This window comes from Pagrus major, chromosome 2, assembly GCF_040436345.1.
Source record: "Pagrus major chromosome 2, Pma_NU_1.0".
In the NCBI taxonomy this organism is placed as follows: Eukaryota; Metazoa; Chordata; class Actinopteri; order Spariformes; family Sparidae; genus Pagrus; species Pagrus major.
The window spans coordinates 2,826,536-2,846,493 of NC_133216.1; the positions used below are offsets into that span (position 1 = coordinate 2,826,536).

A 19,958-nucleotide genomic window follows, 5' to 3' on the forward strand; every position below is an offset into this window, starting at 1 on the left:
AGAGGTAGAGGCAGAGGCAGATAGAGAGGGAAAGCTTGAGGAAAACAACCACAGAAAATTAGGAAGTAGGAGGAGGAAGAGGAAACTGGTGATGGAGAGAAAAATACAGATAGAGTGAGAAAAAAGAAAGAGACAGACGACAAAGGAGACGCCATATGTTGAAAACGATGCAAGATGATCCTCTGGGAAATCATAACTCCACTGAGAATCACAGACAGCAGAGCCCCCTGGGACGACTAACAATGATGCAGGACCACCAGCCTCCCACAAAGCATCATGGGTAATCTGTGTGTGTGTGTGTGTGTGTGTGTGTGTGTGTGTGTGTGTGTGTGTGTGTGTGTGTGTGTGTGTGTGTGTAATACGCCACTGAAGTAAAATACCATAGTATAAACTATAGAAAATAAAAAAACTTAAAGCCAAAGTTCAGGATGTGTTTATTCATCTTCTAGCTGATAGTTCGATGAGAAGATCGATGCCGGTCTCATGTCTGCCTGCCAGCAAATGTTTAGCTTTTAGCTTAGCACAAAGACTGGCCTGTTGCAGCACAAACTCTGTGTGAGTACATGCATGTGTGTATTGTCTAAAGTAGGCCAGCCATGTGAAACTGTTACAGCACTGCTTCCTTTATCTGTGCAGAAGTTTGAAGGTCACACGTTGTTGAATTAACACTTAAAACACTTTTATTTTCATGAGTGAACTTTATACAGCAGTGTAGAGCCCCAACAATTGATTGATTAGCTGTCAAATATTAAATTAATCGCCAACTATTTTGATAATTGATTGATTGTTTTGAATATTTTTTTCAAGAAAAAAGACCAAATTCTCTGATTGCAGCTTCTTAAATGTGAATATTTTCTGGTTTTCTTTCCCGCTCTATGACAGTGAACTGAATATCTTTGGGTTGACGACAAAACACGAGATTTGAGACACTTTTTCGCAGTTTTCTAACATTTTACAAACCAAAAACCTGATCAATTAATTTAGAAAAAAATAATCAACACATTTATCAACAGTGAAAATAATCATTTGCAGCCCTACAGTAGTTCTCATTGAGAATCTGTGTCAGGATCTGTACAGGATTTAAATTGAATTTCTGTCATCCAGCACTACTGTTAGTCATGTTATCTCACTGTTACTGTCACTGTCAGAGCTGTGTTAACTTACTGCACACGCACACACAGTGTTTCCTACTTCTGCTGCTTCAAATTAAAGGTATTCAACGAGTGAAACACAAAGTGGCTTTATTGTAAATCAGTCAAAGGAAACAAAATGCATTTATCAGTAAGGTAGGACTAACAGATCGTTTTACAAAACTAGACATTTTCATCATCATTTTGAAATATTTCATGAAGGAATGGTAGAGTGAGGAGCAGCCATAGAGAGCTGTTAGACCTCCAACACCAGTGTACCGTGTGGATTAATCACGTCTTTCAGATTATCAATCTAATCACTAAAGTCCAGACATGTAACTCCAGTCATTTGGTCCAAGTCTCAAGCAAGTCTTCAAGTCAGGTCACTTTATTTCTCCCTCAAGCTTCTGCAGTCTAACCTTCAGTACAGTATCTTTATAAAGACAAAAGACAAGGTATTTGTAAATGTCTAATAATATTATTCAATTTATCTAACCTGTTCAAAAGGTATAACAGTGTATTGAATTTGTATTTTAGTTGTTGATATTCAGTGAAATATATGTAATCAAACAAATAACTTTATTAAAGCTGATCTATTTCTTAATTTCTTCTCAATCAAAAAAACCATCCCCTCCACCTCACTTTTAAACAGTGAAATACTGACAGCCAGACTTAATTAAAACTGAAAAACTAAACTGAAAACAACCGACTGTCGAGTCATTCCGGATTTCATGTCTCAAATCAAGTTCAAGTCAAGTCTCAAGTCATTTATTTTCTGTCAAATCTAGCTGCAAGTCCTCAAAACTGTCACAATGACTCGAGTCTACGTCACTGCTAAAGTCAGTATCAGATTCAGAATGAAGAACAGGTGCATCACTGTCGGTTTCAGTACAGGTGCAGTATGTCTGCAGCTGTATGGACTCGCTGTATGGATGATGAAACAGAAACAATTTGCTGTGTTTAATGAGATTCTGAGAGAGCGACTCCGCTCTCTGTACTGACACAACAAGGCCAAACTCATCTGTCTCCATGAGCACAATAACACTGTAAACATGAGTCTATTTATATAATCTAGCACTGGTAACACTGCACGCTTTACTGAATGTTCTGGCCTTTCCTTCTAAATCAGTGGCCTCACTGCACTCATAATTGAATCTGAATTCTATCATGTAATCCTTGTTTGTGTTGTAAAGACTGCAGCTGTAGCAGTCTGTCTGTGAGGCAGAAATACTCTTTATGTTTCCCCAATTAACGACTGGAATTCAGTGATACATGTTTGTATCGTATGGACACTGGACCGAAATGCAAAAATGCAACTTTTTAAAATGAAACTGAAGACAAAAATGGAGCATCAAACAAACTAGAAAAGAACAGATTGCTCAGTCTTTGACGACGACATGTCGGTCAACACACATCGACTGCTAACATGTCCACATTAACAGTGCTCCTCATGTCTTATCAGCACATTTCTGCACCTCTCTGCACTTTTTAATGGTTGAGATAAACAGTAGTTTCCTCAACAGACTTCAAAGAAGCTCAGAGAAGCTAAAGGAGAGTTGAATTCTGCTGCAGAGCATCTGAAAGCAGCGTCTGACACAATAAGGCCAGGCTGATGTAAACTGTACAACTCTGCTCTGATACACAGAGGGAGGCTGTGGAAGTGGAAGCAGACACTCTGAGGAGGTTTAAATATGTTTGCTGACTATTGATCGAGCTGCGATTGATCTGGTAATAAAAACATGATATCTTGAACATTTTCTCAGAAAATGACGTGGAGAAACTCTGGCACTGTTTAAAAAATGACTATATTTGGCTATAATTGGTGTGATTTTAACGTGAAGATAAAAATGTTTTGCCGTGACACCTTGTTGCTTCTTTTTGAACCCGCACCTCTTCTGAGTTCACTAGTTCAGGTTCTGGTACTTTATATTCTGACAGAGGCCTCTCCTATATGTAAAAATTGAATCTATACTTGCATGATTTTATGGTTTCATGCCGTTTTCTTCTGCCACAAATGATAGAAATACGAGCATTCTGAATTTCAAGTTTATCTTGTGGCTGAATGACTTTATATCACTCCAAGCCAGATATACTAGAAATACTTTTCAAAGAAGAGATATAATATTTCTCCAAAAACATCCTATTTAAGTATATTTTAACCTTTTAGACGAGATGTGTTGTGGCTTTTGTTCCCACCAAGTACAATATTTTTTTTCCTGCATTACAACACAGACAACTGTCAAAACATTTAAAAGGTGAAGATAAATGTGCAAAACAGGTTTTATATCATGCACATTTCTTCTGTCTGTAATCAAGGCCCCTGTTACTTCCGGATAGCAGCAGATGTTTGTGAACACAAGCTCTGTTTCAGTGATCCAACCATTAAACTAGTAACCACAACATCCCCAGACTCCTTTAAAAAATGCTCAATTTTGAGAGTTGTTGAGGAGAAACTTAAAAAACGGCTTCTTATTCTTTCTCAATTTCATTCTAAATTTCTGTTTCAACTGATTTCACCATTTACAGTCAAATTATAAAGGGAGACAACATTTCATCCAGGGCAGTAAACAGTAACCAATATAGACTACTTCTTTGCCACCCTGGAGAAAGTCCCCAGATTCCTTTAAAGAATTGCTCAATTTTGTGAGTGGCTGAGTTAGGAGAAACTTTATAAACTATGTGAAAAGCTCTCTGACAAATTCTTAATTATTTGGGCCTGATTCTTAATTCGGCAAATGTCCTACATCAAGATATTTCTCTTCTTCGTGTACTAAACATCATGTCAGTTTTGTCCTAGAGATGTGCTTGTTTATTTGCATGTGGAGCGGGGAGATGAGATTCAGAATCACAAGCGGTCACTCAAGACACATATTCATGTCAGGTCTGAACAGGCTCCAACAGGGCTGAAGTGCTTTGCTCAAAGGCAACATGTGTGTGGGCAGAAATGTGATGTCAGCACTCACTCTTATCGCCTCCACCGGTCAGGATGAAGCGGATCGAGCGGTCTTTCTTCTTCTTGTCCTCCGGGTTCGGTGGGAGGGGCTTGGAGCCGTGGTTGAGGGGGGCGGGGTCCTTGTTGCAGGAGCCAATCATGGTGCTGGTATTCCTCATGGGCGGAGCTGGGGGCTTGTCCTCGACCTCCCCATTATCAGACATCTTCAGCTAGGCTGCAGCCGGCCGCTCCTGCACAAAAACACACCAATCACAGAGGACGCAAGGTGAGCGGCAGCAGAATCAACCAATCATAGTTGAGCATTCAGAATTCATTCATTTTTGTAATTATTTATTCATATCTTGAAGGTTTTTTTTCTATTTCATTTGACTTTTAATGTCCCATTATTATTATTTTTTTTAATAGTGTCTTGTTTCTTTTAGATCTTAGTTTTATGCCTTTTATGCGCTACACAAGAAAGGCAACCTCAAATACAAATGTATTACATATTGTTGGTTAATTAGTAGGCTGTAAATCCAAAAAGGAACAAAAACAATTTAATTATTAACAATAAAAGGTAATTTACTCTGCTGTAGATATGTGAAGAAAACCAAACGAAACACAATTTTTGGTTTGGGTTTTTTATCATCAAGTCGGAAATCAAAGCTAGAAAAAGAAACGAACAAAGAGTTTCCATTTGCTCACTGAATCTATTTGATCTACAAACACTGTGCTGACTAAACCATGGTGTGTGTGTGTGTGTGTGTGTGTGTGTGTGTGTGTGTGTGTGTGTGTGTGTGTGTGTGTGTGTGTGTGTGTGTGTGTGTGTGTGTTTGTCTACTGACTCAGACTTAAATGCTGTGAGGAGAAGGAAAAGAGCAACTTTCAGCCTCTTCAAAAGATCACACACACACAAACACACATGCACGCACACACACTGTTGTGTAATTACAACCTGGAGTATGTACACACAGCTGAGAGGCAGAGAGGGGCATTTTAATAACACACACACACACACACACACACACACACACACACCCTCATGCAAAAAAAAACCCTACACCATCATGCACGCAAGCTAACCTGCTCTGCTAAATGCTCCAGTGGACGCAGAGTACCACGAGGACAGTCTTATGTGGGTCAGAGCTACACAGAAGAAGTCAACACACACACACACACACACACACACACACACACACACACACACACACACACACACACACACACACACACACACACTGAGATAATGATGATTCATCAGTGATCTATTAATCCTCATAAAGAATTTGATTTGTCAGAACATTTTTACAGTCCTGACAGTATCAGTTCCCTGCAGGTGTTTTCAGCTGCTGCAGTATGAAATATACTGAGCAGAGGAAACAGCACTTTTCTTCCTACTGGTCCAAACTTTGTTGATGTTGATATTTTATCATATCAATCCAGGCTGCATGTTAGGGTAAAAAAATCATATTGCGATTAGTTTTGCAGATATTGAGATTCGACATGATTCACGATCAGTGGAAACGAATATTTTTGGATCACAATTCTCATTTTGGCTGACAAAAAATATTAAAATTACTGTGATTATTGGGGTCTGTACCAAACAAACGTGTTTTTCTTACATCTGGTGAACAAGATTTGTACACCACTACAGTACTTCATTATAATACCTTTTTGTCACACATTTTACTTTTATCCAAAAATAGTGTGATAGTGTGATTTGGATATTGCACTTAGCCATATTGCAATTTTATTTAATATAATATTTTGATTAATTGTGCAACACTAATATTCATCAATAAAGTCAACACTGAAAGACTAAACTAAATTTAGTTTCTAAAGTGTGTTTGTAGTACAAAATCCAGGATAAGTTACTGAGTGTCCTCATGACTGAGTCAGTCTGCTGCTCCAGTAAAATCAAACATGTAAAATATTCAGATTTTCCTTGAATGTCCCGGATCAAATCCCCCAGGCTGTCCACACCAGAACAAAACTTTTCATAAAGGGGAACTCCACATATTAAAAAGCAAACAGCTGAAGGCGTTTTCGAACCTGCATCATCCAGTCTCTGGTTTGTTTGAACAGATCTGAACACAGCAATCGTACTCAGACCAAAACAACCACACTGAGACTTTAGAGGAAGTCCAGTCACAAACTAATTCTGGAGTGGTTGGTCTAAGATGGGAACGTAATCTAACCTCAAGCCGGTCCAACTACAAGCCAACCTTGAGACCTCAAGAATAGGGAAGATTTTGAAACCAAAGTGGGGGTGTCGGCGACACAGAGACGTTGTTTCCTTCATTCTGGTGACTTTTGAAGAATTAAAAAAGAAAACCCCAAAGTAAAAAATTGCACCACAGCAGCATTATTATGTTAAATACTTTTAATTTTACTTTCAAATCTCAGGGAAGATTGCAGAATTACTCGCCCCCTGGGGTGAACTTGGCATTAACTAATATTCACCAGTTTTCATTCATTCATTCATGTCCCTTATAGAGTCTGTGCATGCAACTGCCTTTTATTTGTCAGACTTTTGACCCCCATGATCGATAGGAAAAACAATGTGGCAGATTTTACAAAATGCATGCCACTTTCCTTTAAAACTTTTTGTGAGAAACGGGAATTCATCTTTCCAGGACGTCTGAAATTTGATTTCTTTCTCTTCTCCATGTATCTGTCCGTCTCTCACTCACTGAGAAGGATGAGACTCAACAGTACAGAAGACTACACACTGTATAGTGCCAAGAACAGGTTGTAATAAAAGGGGAGAAGGGTTTAAAAATGTGTCATAAATCGGGAGAAAAACGGGAGAATTGGCAAGTATTGCTACAAGGTGATCTATGTAAGTTGAAGCTAATGGGCTTCCATAGCCATGTGTGCTTTGCATGCTGGGATGCTGATGAGTGTAATCAAACAGTTTCTAGTAGCTCAGCAGGGAGTGAACTGAGGTCTGACCTGGACTAGCAAATTAAGTACGTTGTCTTCTCGAGATTTCGGCAGTTGGAGCTTCGTCAGAACTTTCTCCCGTTGTTTACCTTCCTGCTCAGACGCATCCAACCAATGAGAGAAGTGAATGTTTCCATGTGGCTTTCAGAGTGAAGAGAAAAAAAAAAAGACTAAATTTCTCCACCAGGGAACGGAAAACAACAGAAAATGATTTCCTATTTACAAAGAACTATAAGAATGGTATAAATGGACTTGAAGAAGTGAGCAGAAAGTTTTAAGGAGACTCAGCAGAAACAAGAAGGTGAAGATTCAGCTCACACATTCAGCCTCAAAGATCATTTACAAAACACAGATTTAAAAACTCCACAAAGCAGCAGGTAGATCTTACCTTAGCAGGCCTGGACAAACATGTCTACAGCTTCAATCCACAAACAAACAAACAAAAAGAAAACAAATCACTCTGTATGAAGAGAAACTGTTGGATCCACTGAGAGCTAAAGAGGAGAGTGACTGCCTGAGATTGAGAGGCTCTGTCTGCCTTTTGACCAACCCTGCCTCCCATAGACGGTGATGTCACAGAATGATGTCACAAGGTGAGTCACATGAGGAAGTGGGAAATATGGCATACACTTCAGACACACACTCAGACACACACACATAGAGGCACCATGAAAAACTAAAACACACAAGTGTTTATTGTGTCTGCTGGGTCAAAACACACACACACACCAAGTCACACACAAGTACAGAGGTGGAGTGTGTTTACAGTCACACATACAAACAATCATTGTTTACAGGGAAGTGATGCCCCCTTTGTTGTCTGTTGATCTAACACACACACACACACACACACACACACACACACACACACACACACACACACACACACACACACACACACACACACACGTCATCCAAACACAAGCACACACACTGAAACTGAGTCTAAAACCACCTTTAACCCCCTGAAATAGCTTCTTTAAAAATAGCCTGACAGTGACATTATAAATCTTTGTCAATCTTTAACTAACACACACACACACACACACACACACACACACACACAAGGGATGTGACAACAGAGGTCTCATATTTCAGACACTGCTGTCAGTTTCAGCAGAGCCCTGTTATCAAACAAACCCACACACTGTCTGCTGCATCACACACACACACACACACACACACACACACACACACACACACACACACACACACACACACACTAATTGACCTTCTAAAGTGAGCACCAGATGAGTAAAGTGAGGGTTTTCCCAACCACGTAAGACTTTATCTTTAAACATAATACAGTCATCTCTCCTGGACAATGTGTCATTGAGCAAGGCACTAAACCTAACTCTAACCCTAACCCTATCGTAAACTAACGTTCGAGCTAAAATCATAAAATACAGTATACAATATAAATATTGAGTGAACGTCGAGCGGATATTTTTGACATTTGCAGACGTCGCATTGGACTAGAAGTACTAACAATGACAAGGAAACAGCACAACATGATGTCACACATTACAACATGACAACAAGAAGAAACATCACAACACAACATAAAGCTACACACAGTGTAAGAAAACACAAGCAGACACACAGCAACGACATCAGGCAACAGAGTCAGACAGCAATTCACTTCATACTTTGCATCACCAGTTAATCTCGTTTATTTTATCCAACCATAATCCCACAAACATCAAGAGCATAAAATTTCAAAACAAGAATGGTAACCAAGGTTAGTAACTGTGGACAAGAGAAAAGGCTGTGAAACTTTACGTCTGAGAGGATGAAACCATCAAAACAACCTGACAAAAAATCACAGCACAGCAACCAGTGGATCAACAAAAACAACACAAACAGTCTGTGTTTATGGTGTGCAGAGACACACTTCACTGCACACACACACAAACACACACAGTATAGTGTGTCTGTCTGACTGATGAGAAAATATCACAGTGTCAGAGACCTTATATGATATCTGGAATTACAGCACACACACACACACACACACACACTCACACACAGGATGATTACAGTGTGTCTCGGAGCTGTCATGGCCGACCCATCTATTTCTCTGCTGACAACTTTCTCACTTTTCACCTCCTCGTCCACTTTGCTTATGTTCTTCTCCCTTCTCCTCCTCTTCTCATCACGCTCTGCGTCCTCCTGTCACCTCGCAGGAGTCTCTATCTTTTCTTTTCCACATCCAAATCTTCTTTTCTCACATATTAAACCTTTACTTTTTGCTTCATCCTTCTCTCCTCCTGACATTGCCTCAACACGATCAGCTGATGGTTCTACGAGTGAAGAGGTCTCACTGTGTTGGGAATTGCTTGAACTACAGAAGCACTCAGTCCACTGTGTTTGTAGTGTTAGAGCTTCTTCCTTTACAAATGATCTTTGGTCGTGGATAACCACAGAAACCAATAAACGGGCAAGTTTTGTTTTGGCTCTTTATCAAGTTACTGACAGAATTAAGGTTAATTAATGACAGCTGATATGAGCTGCAACCTGAGACGTTGTTGCTGTACTGTAGGTTGTGTAAAGGAGAGCAGTGCTACACCAACAGCAAGCTGAGGTTAGGAAAAAGAAGACAAGAAGGATTGATTTTTGTTCAGGAGACATCTCTGCCTGCTGAGGCTGGACACGGGCTTGATGAAGGTGGAGGTCAGAACCAAAACACAACAAAAAGGTGAAAGATGATAAAAAAAACAGTCTGAAGAACTGAGGGAATCTGCAGCATCGTGTAATTATTCTGTGTTTCTCACTTTGACCACCCGCCTTCTACATTACAGTCATCTGATCCATATTTACTATAGAAATATTGATTAGCGCAGCTTTAAAATGGAGAATCACTCATCAGTTCATATTCTATTCTCTTGTGCCCTCATCACAAACAGCTCTGCAGCAGCCTTCAAACCCTGATATCAAGTCTCTGGAAAAACACATTACTGCTGCTGAGATGTAGCAGAGCTTCATGACTCTGTCTGTTGTCCATCGACCTCACTGACTCATTATGTCCATCTCTCTATAATGTACTTATCAATGACAACGAAACCGAATCAAACAGAGACAATATTTTCAAAATATACATCCAGCAACCACAGGCAGATACTGTATATGTCCATGTCCATGTAAGAGACTCACACTCACACACACATCTCACGAGATAGCTGCCATTAAATGTCAGCACTTCCTGGAAACGCCATGTCAGCCTCTGCAGCCACGTTTACTGGAAGAGTTCACACACACACACAGAGAACCATCCGTGCATACATTTACCCTCCCTGACACACACACACACACACACATTGGTGCATGTCATTGCTGTTTAAACTCAGCACAGTCTTCACAGTCTCCTCCTGCACTGCATCTCTTTACTCACGCTATCAAGTAAAACATTCATCCTATAGGCCACAAGTTTCCTATTTTTTTTTCTTCACACGATATTTGTCCACTGCTCACTTTCAAGATGAATATGTGGAGCTAGTTTTGCTAAAGTTGTTTTTTTCTGATTTATATGAGAGTTCAGGTAGACGATAAATAAACGGATCCATAATGTGAATCAGGCTGGAATTACTGTAAAATAAATCACACAAAAACATATTTTAGTAAAATAATAAAAAAAATAAAAAACCGCCAGATGAACAGGAACATGTCTATTCGCCAAATATAGCTGCAACAAGTAATCAATTAATTGCTGGTTTTCCTTGACACTCACTTTGGGTTCTGAGAAACTGTAATGGACATTTTTCACAAGAGAATTATCAATAGATTCATTAATAATCAAAATAATCATTAGCTGCAGCTGGGGGTGTTACGATATACTGATACTGACATAGCCATGACATTCAAAAATGAAATATTAATATACACATATTATAATATTGTGTATATAATCTTATACCTTAAGTAATTTCTGCTTCCTTTCATTCTCACTTTGTCATTGAAGTGGCAGCAATGCATCTTAACGCTGGTTGCCACCTGGCATGCTGGTTGATTTGACAGCAGGTCAATTCTGCAAATAAAATGTATTTTATTCTACTGTAAAGCAGCTATTGTTGCCACACACACACACACACACACACACACACACACACAGACAGTCACACTTACTTCCCTCTCTGCCTCCGTCCTTGTTAAACATTTAGCTGACCTAGCAGACCCAGCAGGGGGGATCCGCCCCTGCCGTAGCCAGGAGAGTTCAGTGTCTCTGGGCATGGTGAGGGCACAGAGCCCCTGCCTGCTGCTGGATCTCCCACTGTTACACTCACACACTCAACACTGTCGGACACTCATAGCTATAACAACCTCTGTGTGTGTGTGTGTGTGTGTGTGTGTGTGTGTGTGTGTGTGTGTGTGTGTGTGTGTGTGTGTAGTGTGAGGGAGGAGATAAATAAGAGACATAAACAGGAAGAGACAAAGAGACAGAGACAGATGAAAGGAGAGATGGAGACATTAGAGCGGGCTGTCAGCCAAAGAAGCAACAAAAGAACAAAAGAAGAAGAAAGACGAGGAGTAAATTTCTTCTGAGCTCTGAAATCCCCAAAACACCAACCGAGACAAACAGCAGAGAGACCGAACAGGTCTGACTGATCAAGACGAGGAAACACCACAGAGGAAGAGGAGAGGAAGAGGAGAGGAAGAGGAGAGGAAGAGGAGAGATCGAATTCTGTCTCGTCTGTCAACTCCGACATCAGGTCGTCATGGTAATGAGACAAACCCCAAGGCCCAGACTTCAAATGTATATTTTAACATATTTTACAGAAAAGACACATATATATGGATACATGTGCAAGTCCCAACACACACAGACACACACGCACACATACACACACACACACACACACACACAACCTCACACACGCAGACACACACACACACACACACACAACCTCACACACACACACACAACCTCACACACACAGAATCTATTTTCAAGTTCAAATGCACAGTGTCTCCACACACACACACACACACACACACACACACACACACACACACACACACACACACACACACACACACACACACACAGACGTCTCGACCACACCCATTATAATTTGGGTCTTTGAAGTGCCAACCTCGGGAGAGTCCTGCGTTACACTCTTCATCCCGACTCTTCTTTTGTGTTCAGTACAGTTTTCATTCTTTTTCATTTTTCATCAGCTCGATTAATATAAAAACAAAAAGCTTTAAAGTTTCATTTTCAAACCAACAGTCCAAAACCAAAAGACTCTTCATTAACTATCGTGACTGCTAAAGAAAGCAAATCCTCACATTTAATAAACTTGAACCAGCAAATAACTGAAATGACTTCAATCTACTGATCGATTAATTGACTAACTGTTACATTTGCATTCATCACCATGAACACACACACTGTTGTTCACTTTGAATCCCACACACACACACAGTCCTGCTGCCACAAATACTCACCAAATGTGGATTAATCCGCTGCAGGAAATAGTCCCCAACAAATGCATTATTTCCCCTTTGTTTTACTGAGACTTCTTAAAAAATTGAAACATTTCTTTTGTGACCAGTTTAAAAAGATTTCAGTAGAAACCAGTGGGCTTGGGTTGAGTGCTACAGATGTTATTGATAGTTTTTGTCTTTTGTTTATGGGAAAATAAAAAGAATCACATCAGCCTTATCATTTAAAACCTTTTACAGATACACACACACACACACACACTCCGCACTTTCATTAATTATCAACACATCTGAGAAGCAGCGAGTGTGTGTTTAAAGGCTGTGCCAGTGTGCGTGTGTGTGTGTGTGTTAGAGAGACAGATGGTAATTTTTGAAGAGCAGGATGTGGCCAAACATAAAATAATGGATAGATGAGAAGAAGGAGAGCAGAAAGCGAGAGAAGAGAAAAGAGGAGAGGAGAGGAGAGGAGAGGGGGATGGTGGTTTTCTTCTGCATGGATGAAGGAGATGACAAGCCAATTGGGATGGGGCGAGAGACACAGAGAGAGAGAGAGAGAGAGGGAGAGAGAGAGAGGGAGAGAGAGAGAGAGAGAGAGAGAGAGAGGAAGTTAAGAAAATAAGAGAATAAAAGCAAAGAGTAAGAGAGGGAGAGGGTGTGGATGAAAAGAGAGCGTGCGTGACCAAATAACAGACTGTCCCCTTAGCAGGGGGCGTGCACACACACACACACACACACACACACACACACACACACACACACACACACACACACACACACACACACACACACACACACACACACACACACACACACACACACACACACACACACACACACTGCAGTAGATCAGTTGGAGGTGTTCGGTGCCTTGCCCGGGGGAACTTCAACTCATAACAACATAATCGGTTCAGGTGTCAAAATCCCTCTCATTTTACCCATAATCCTTTGTGTTTCAGGCTCCTGTAGTCCGCTCGGATTACATCCTCATTCCAAATGAGCAGCTCTCTATTTAGACAACTTTTCAGGTTTTAGACGTCTCTGCATTGTTTTTTAGTGCTTTCATTTTCTGCCCTCAGAGTCTCTGTAGGGTCCATTTCAGAGCTGAAGAGATTTGTGAGATAACTGATAAATATTTTTCAAGCAATAACTCTAAAAATTCTAAAAACTCAGAAGCTTCTCATTTGTGAGGAACTGCTTCCTTTCTCCGATTCATATGATTGTAAATTGAATTTCTTTGGCGTGTTGGTCAGAAATAACAAGACATACTGTACAATGACATCACTTGGGGCTTTGTGAGATTGTTGCAGTTAATTCAGGAGATGTTAGAACAGACTAAACATTTAATCAAGATGTATTAAGATGTACTAATCAAGAAAATCAATCAATCATAACATAAATAATCATTAGTTGCACCCAAAGTCTATTGACTTTAAGATTATATTAATTTAAACAGAAAATAAGATCATCACATCAACAAAAGCTGACGGCATGAATGGTTTAACTTCGTACAACAACATTTTGTAAATTGTTCGTATGTTTTTCTTTGCTTTCATCTCCACTCCGCAGCTAAATGTGCACAGCATGAGTCCAAGACAACTTTAACTGTAGTCACTTTATCTAAGGCCTTGAATTTAACATTATTTCAGATGTTTCAAGAAATTTCCCAGAAATACTAGAGTTCCATAAATAGACCAGAACAGACACAGATTACAGAAATATCTATTGTACTCACACACACACACACACACACAGGACATGATTAACTAGCTGTCCATCCGGCTGTGTGTGCAGCACATTGATTATGCAGGTTATTATAAGCAAGGCATCCCATCCCAGAACTGCTGCCACACACCATACAACCATCTGTCCAGCCCCGCCTCAGCATATTGCCTTCAGGGGCCAACTGAGGCCACTGTGTGTGTGTGTGTGTGTGTGTGTGTAGTGTGCGGTGTGTGTGTGCATGCGTGCGTGTGCTTATAAAAACATACATAATAAATTTAGTTCACTACCCACTGAGATCATCTGGGCGATCTCTCGCTGCTCGGCTCAGTCATGAGAACATTTACATGGTTGTCCGCTAATCGTTGCCGGTTTTGAATAATCAGTCGAGAAGAGTCAAATCTCATTTTGTCAGCGCAGTGCAGTCGACTTAACTACTTTTGAACCAGACGCTGGTACAGCTTTCTCTACTGTCCAGTGTGAATAAAGACATGAAAAACAATCTCAAACTCAAAGTGCAGCTGCTCTGAACAGCCCTGTAAACACTAACTTATGCTCACTTATGATAAAGAAGTCTGAACAGTGGAAGACATCTGAAAGTGCTGGAAATGAATTATTGTTAATTTCTCTCATTGGTGAAGTGACAAGATTTCTAATAGACGCCACAATTTCATTCTGATTCAGATGGCAAAGATGTGATTATAAACCTGTTATCAAGGCATCTTGATGACCCATAATTAAAATAAAATAATGAATTTATTTCCATTATCTTTGCTCGCACTCAGCCTAATTTACATCCATAACGCTTCATCATCCAATTTGTTCAGCGGTAAAGAACTTACAGTCCAGTCTTACAAAACTGTTACAGGTAATGTTAATAATAGTGTTGAGAGTTAGGTTTTAAATTTCCATTTATTGACTTTTCTTTATCAAGACACAATCTTTAATAAGAGAAGCCCAGAGGACAGACTCTGCTAATGACTTGAAAATCAGAAGGTGGCCACGCCCTCAAGCTTACCCTGCTTTTTTGTGTATTTTACTCTGAATAGGACCATATTTTACAAATTTAACATCATGCTATATTGAAGAAGACTTGAAACTAGCCATAAACTCATTAGGAAACAGTTTATTGAGATAATAAATCAAGTGAGAAGTACAGTAATTTACTCATACGCTTACAAACAATCTGACCAAATTCCAGCCTCCTTTCGGCCATTAGAAAACACTCTCTGTTCAGAACAGGAAGCTCTGCCCAGTTTCTTATACACTCAATGGTTTACACCATGTAAGAGCAGTGCTGCAAAACTGTCCAGGTATCAATGAATTGTAGTCGGAAAGACACTGAGCAGTACCACAACCAAGAAACAAAAGAGGATGGCTTCAGTGTGAAAGAAAAGCGATTAAATGAGAAGCTACTAGTCCCTCAAAACCTTGGAGGCTGTTTGATGCGATGTGTGATAAGATGAGTACAGGCTTCACTGGTCTACTGGACAAACTGGGTCCTGATTATCATCCCAACTGTACTTCCTGTCAAACTGAACCAGCATCACTGCTTAAATCATTTTAACCCAGTTTATGTCCATTTTGAGCGAGACATTCATGAGAGCACGAAAACAGAGAAATGCACCTGACAGTGATAAGACAGACAGTCAACTGGCATTTTACAGACATTTAAATACCCAGAGGCACTTCTTCAGGCTAACCCCGTCACGCTGGCATCATTTTTATTTATTATCGAGAAAAAACATTTTGTGCTTAAAGAAAGTAAAAAAAAATCTGTTGCATTGAGGAAATTGCCCTCTCTCTTCAGCTTGTCTAATTCAATACATCATAAGTCGTGTTAGTTTCCTCTCGATCTACTGAACCAGAAAGCATCGAAACTGACAGTCCTGTGAAATGAAACCATCCCTGTTCATCGGAGACGAAGGATCTGATGACATGTCTCTTGTTTAAGGGAAAACATTTAATTATAAAGTTCAACTGAGCAAAGTCTGATTAAAAGCTAACAGCTCAAAGCATAATGGTTTAAACGTTTGAAAGGGAAACGATCTTGTCACAAACTAAACCTCACACCTTCAGTGTTGGACAGCAAACGATCTACTCCACAGTAAACTACAGAGAAAATTGAACTTGTGTTAAAATGGGTGTTTGTGTGATACATACGTACATACAGGCAGACTGAGAGCTTTGATCTAGAGCTGAAACAATGAGTTGATTCATTGATTAGTTGATAATCAAAAATAAAAATCAACTCAGCCCGGTCTCCAGGAAATAATGTTAGCAGTTAACGTTTCTGCAAACCACAGATACGACGATACAGTTGAAAACTGTACCAAACGTGCCATAACACGTTCCCATCTGAAGGAGATGGTGGTGGCGTTATTACAGCTAGCAAGAACGTCAAGTCACACCACTGGATATTTGTATGGATGTTTTTGTCTAGTCAAAAACTGGTGTTTTTCAAGGAGACCTGCGGACATTTACAACAGATTTTTTGGCAAGCAAAACCGGCCATTTTTCAAAACACATATTTTAAGCCAAACCATGAGTGTTTCCTCGACCTAACCGAGTGTTTTGTGTGCTTAGACCTAACCAGAGCATAAATACAGAGTTGTGACAAGAGAGAAATTAGAAATTCAACCTAAACAAGTGTAAAGTTGCAACATAAGAAATGTTCAGCTTTAACTTATCTATGTTTTTTATAGACATATAACATTTTTTCAAGCACAATTTGCTGTTTCTCTTGATCCTACAGGATAGTAAATTGAGTATTTTGGGGCTTTAGACTTTTGGTCAGCAATTAAAAAAATGTAATATAATAAGGTGATGGGCTTTTCCCTTGTAAAGTAGACCAACAGATTAATCAGTTAATATAGTAAATAATCAGCAGATTAATAAATAATGACAAATTGTTTGTCAATATTAGCCTGTGTCAGGTGTCAAAGATAAGATGCTGTGTGAGTGTGTGCAAATTTAGGGTGAAAGCATCAAAGGCCAGATCGTGATGTGTGTGATGTCTTTGTGTGTGTGCGTGTACATGTGTGTGTGTGTCTTTGTGTGTGTGTGAGTGAGTGTGAGTGCGTTTCTAAGATCAAGTACATAGAACTACAAAGTAATCACCGACAACACGGACTCCAGAGTCTTCCTTTAAGTCAACACATACACAACAAAATCCAATAAGGAACCAGTACACATACACACACACACACACACACACACACACACACACACGCACACGCACACGCACACACACACACACAGAGAGAGCTTTACATAATCAATACTGACATGGACTACAAGGTCACATTAAGACCCCCAGCTGGGAGACCTGATGTTTCAGGTCTGTTGTGCCCTTTAGACTATACACACACACACACACACACACACACACACACACACACACACACACACACACACACCTTTTTCTCCCATGTGTCTCCTTTTATTGCGTCAGTGAAATTTAAAACCAAATCAAATCATCACGAGGAAAATGTGAGGATTTCCTTCGGTTATAAAAATGAATAAATCCACTTTTCACATATGAAATATCGTTCAAAAATTATAATCTCATCCTGACTAGAGGAGGTGATGATAAAGTGATTATTATTTAATCACCATTATTAATTTAATGAATCAAATGAAGTATGCTAAGCGACAACATCATAGAAGAGGAGGCAAGTGTCGAGTTACTTGGCAGAAACTGTACTGGTGATGCTATGATCTGTTTAATGAGCGGGCATTACAGGTGTGTGTGGCGTCCACCTGTCATTGTCGGACCCACATTAACAAGCGATTACGTCTCAGGTAAAAAATTAAAGACTAATTCAAACATTTGTCCTGTTAATCATGATGCACACATACACACGTACATAACACACACACAGCCAGCCAACATACATGTGTGAATGACGTTGGTTATGTCACCTTTTACAGGCATTGACTTTGACTGCATCATCACCACCTTTTCTACTGATACTGAATTGTTCTGCAAGGTATACTTTAAAAAAATCTACTTCTGGGGCAGAAAATGAATGTAAACTTTATTTAAAGTGATTTCCTCCACACATGAACATAACGCAGATTGAAGGAAGAGGAACAACAAAAGGAGGAGAGCATTAAAGAAGTCCTTAATGATTTAACAGCTGAGCATCGCTGACTCTGTGTGTGTCTGATGTCATAGGAAAGGTCTGAATCAGCAGCTGCTATTGGTCAGAGTTGACTTACTGCCTCTGATTGATTGGCCGTCCGAAGTCGACCTGATTGGTTTTACGAGAAGCAGAAGAGCTGGAAAATACCAGGACAGAGGAAGAGAGGGAGGGAGGGAAGGATAGATTATAAATAGGAACAATAAAAGCAAATGAGTAAAAAAAAGGGGAGGTAGAGTTAAGTTAGAGGAAGTTAAGTTAGTTAGAGGTTGGAGTCGGTATATAGGAAGGCTATACAGTTAAATGTCTACACTGTAGGCTGTCATTTAGGAGAGGAGGTTTGCAACATCAGCAGGCTGAGGAGGACAAAACACAGAAGAGTTCAGTAAATAAAGAAATGAAATTTTGAATGTTTTGGCTTTACTTTAATTGAAGCACTACAATACTGAGATACTATGTGGGTGAAAAGAGGTAAAGAAGAAAAGGAAACATCCAAAAACAGATTTAAGTAAGACATGAAAGATAACAGAAAGAACAAAAGAGAGAAAAGGACATTAAAAAAAGAGAAAGAAGAAGAAGATGGAGGACGAGAAGCTGCAGGAGATGAAGACGCCCGAAGTGAAGCGTTCGATTCAATCCCAGGATGCACTGCAGAGCCTTAAGTGGCAAGTCCTCTAATGATGGTAATAGGCTTAATGTAAACTTACACACACACACACACACACACATCAGATATCCAGTCAGTAACATGGATACACACTTTACCCTATACTGTACCATGATTGAAATCAACACACACACACACACACACACACACACACACACACACACACACACATACACAGCGCGGTTAGGATCGCATAATGTGAGCCATAAACATGATGGAAGCATCTTTCACACACACACACACACACACACACACACACACACACACACACACACACACACACTGCAGTGGAGATAAATCAGTCGTGGCATCCAATAGATTGCCGCACAGCAGAAGAAGATTCCTACAGTCTGTCGTATACAAAGCTGCAGGTGTGTGTGTGTGTGTGTGTGTGTGTGTGTGTGTGTGTGTGTGTGCGTGTCCTATATATTTTATACGGGGTGGAGGATATAGGTATAGGTATGTATAACTGGATGTCTTCTCTCTTCTCCTTCACACCGGCAGCTGTGTCCCTTACAGGCTCCCGTACATCTCCGGTCCCATTTCTCTCCTCCAGCAGGTCAACAAATCAGAGACTTTTAATTAAATTTATGTACAGAATTAAATTTAGTAGGGGTGTCATGATTCTCTGATTCCAAGATTAGACTTCACTTTCGATTTAAACATTTTTTTTAGCACTGGCGGCTCTACCATCGTTAGACTATATCAACAGATCGTTGGCTTTATGCCCTGACAACTGTCATTTTCAAAGTCATCTTCTTTGAAAATATTGGGGTACTTTACAGCAACAGCTTGACTTTATCCTGGTGGCTCTTTGGAGGTTAGACTTTTTTAAGTTCAAATAATATTCACCAAAAATATAGAAAAATAAAAGGATCTATTAAAAATAATAAAATAATAAACCTGACAATGTCTTTGTGCACACAGGATAAGTGACTGGAACTTGTGGGGTTTATTGTTTTTAGTTGAACAAGTCG

At 39.8% G+C, this 19,958-nt stretch overlaps 1 protein-coding gene across 1 annotated transcript in view; it reads right to left on the reverse strand.

The window, feature by feature from the left end:
• Positions 1-19,958, reverse strand: part of pak1 (p21 protein (Cdc42/Rac)-activated kinase 1) — a 59,719-nt gene that overhangs the window by 22,453 nt on the left and 17,308 nt on the right. Inside the window, 1 exon segment of the mRNA XM_073493874.1 lies at positions 4,094-4,313. Coding sequence (XP_073349975.1) covers positions 4,094-4,286 — 193 coding nt within the window. The 5' untranslated portion in view covers positions 4,287-4,313.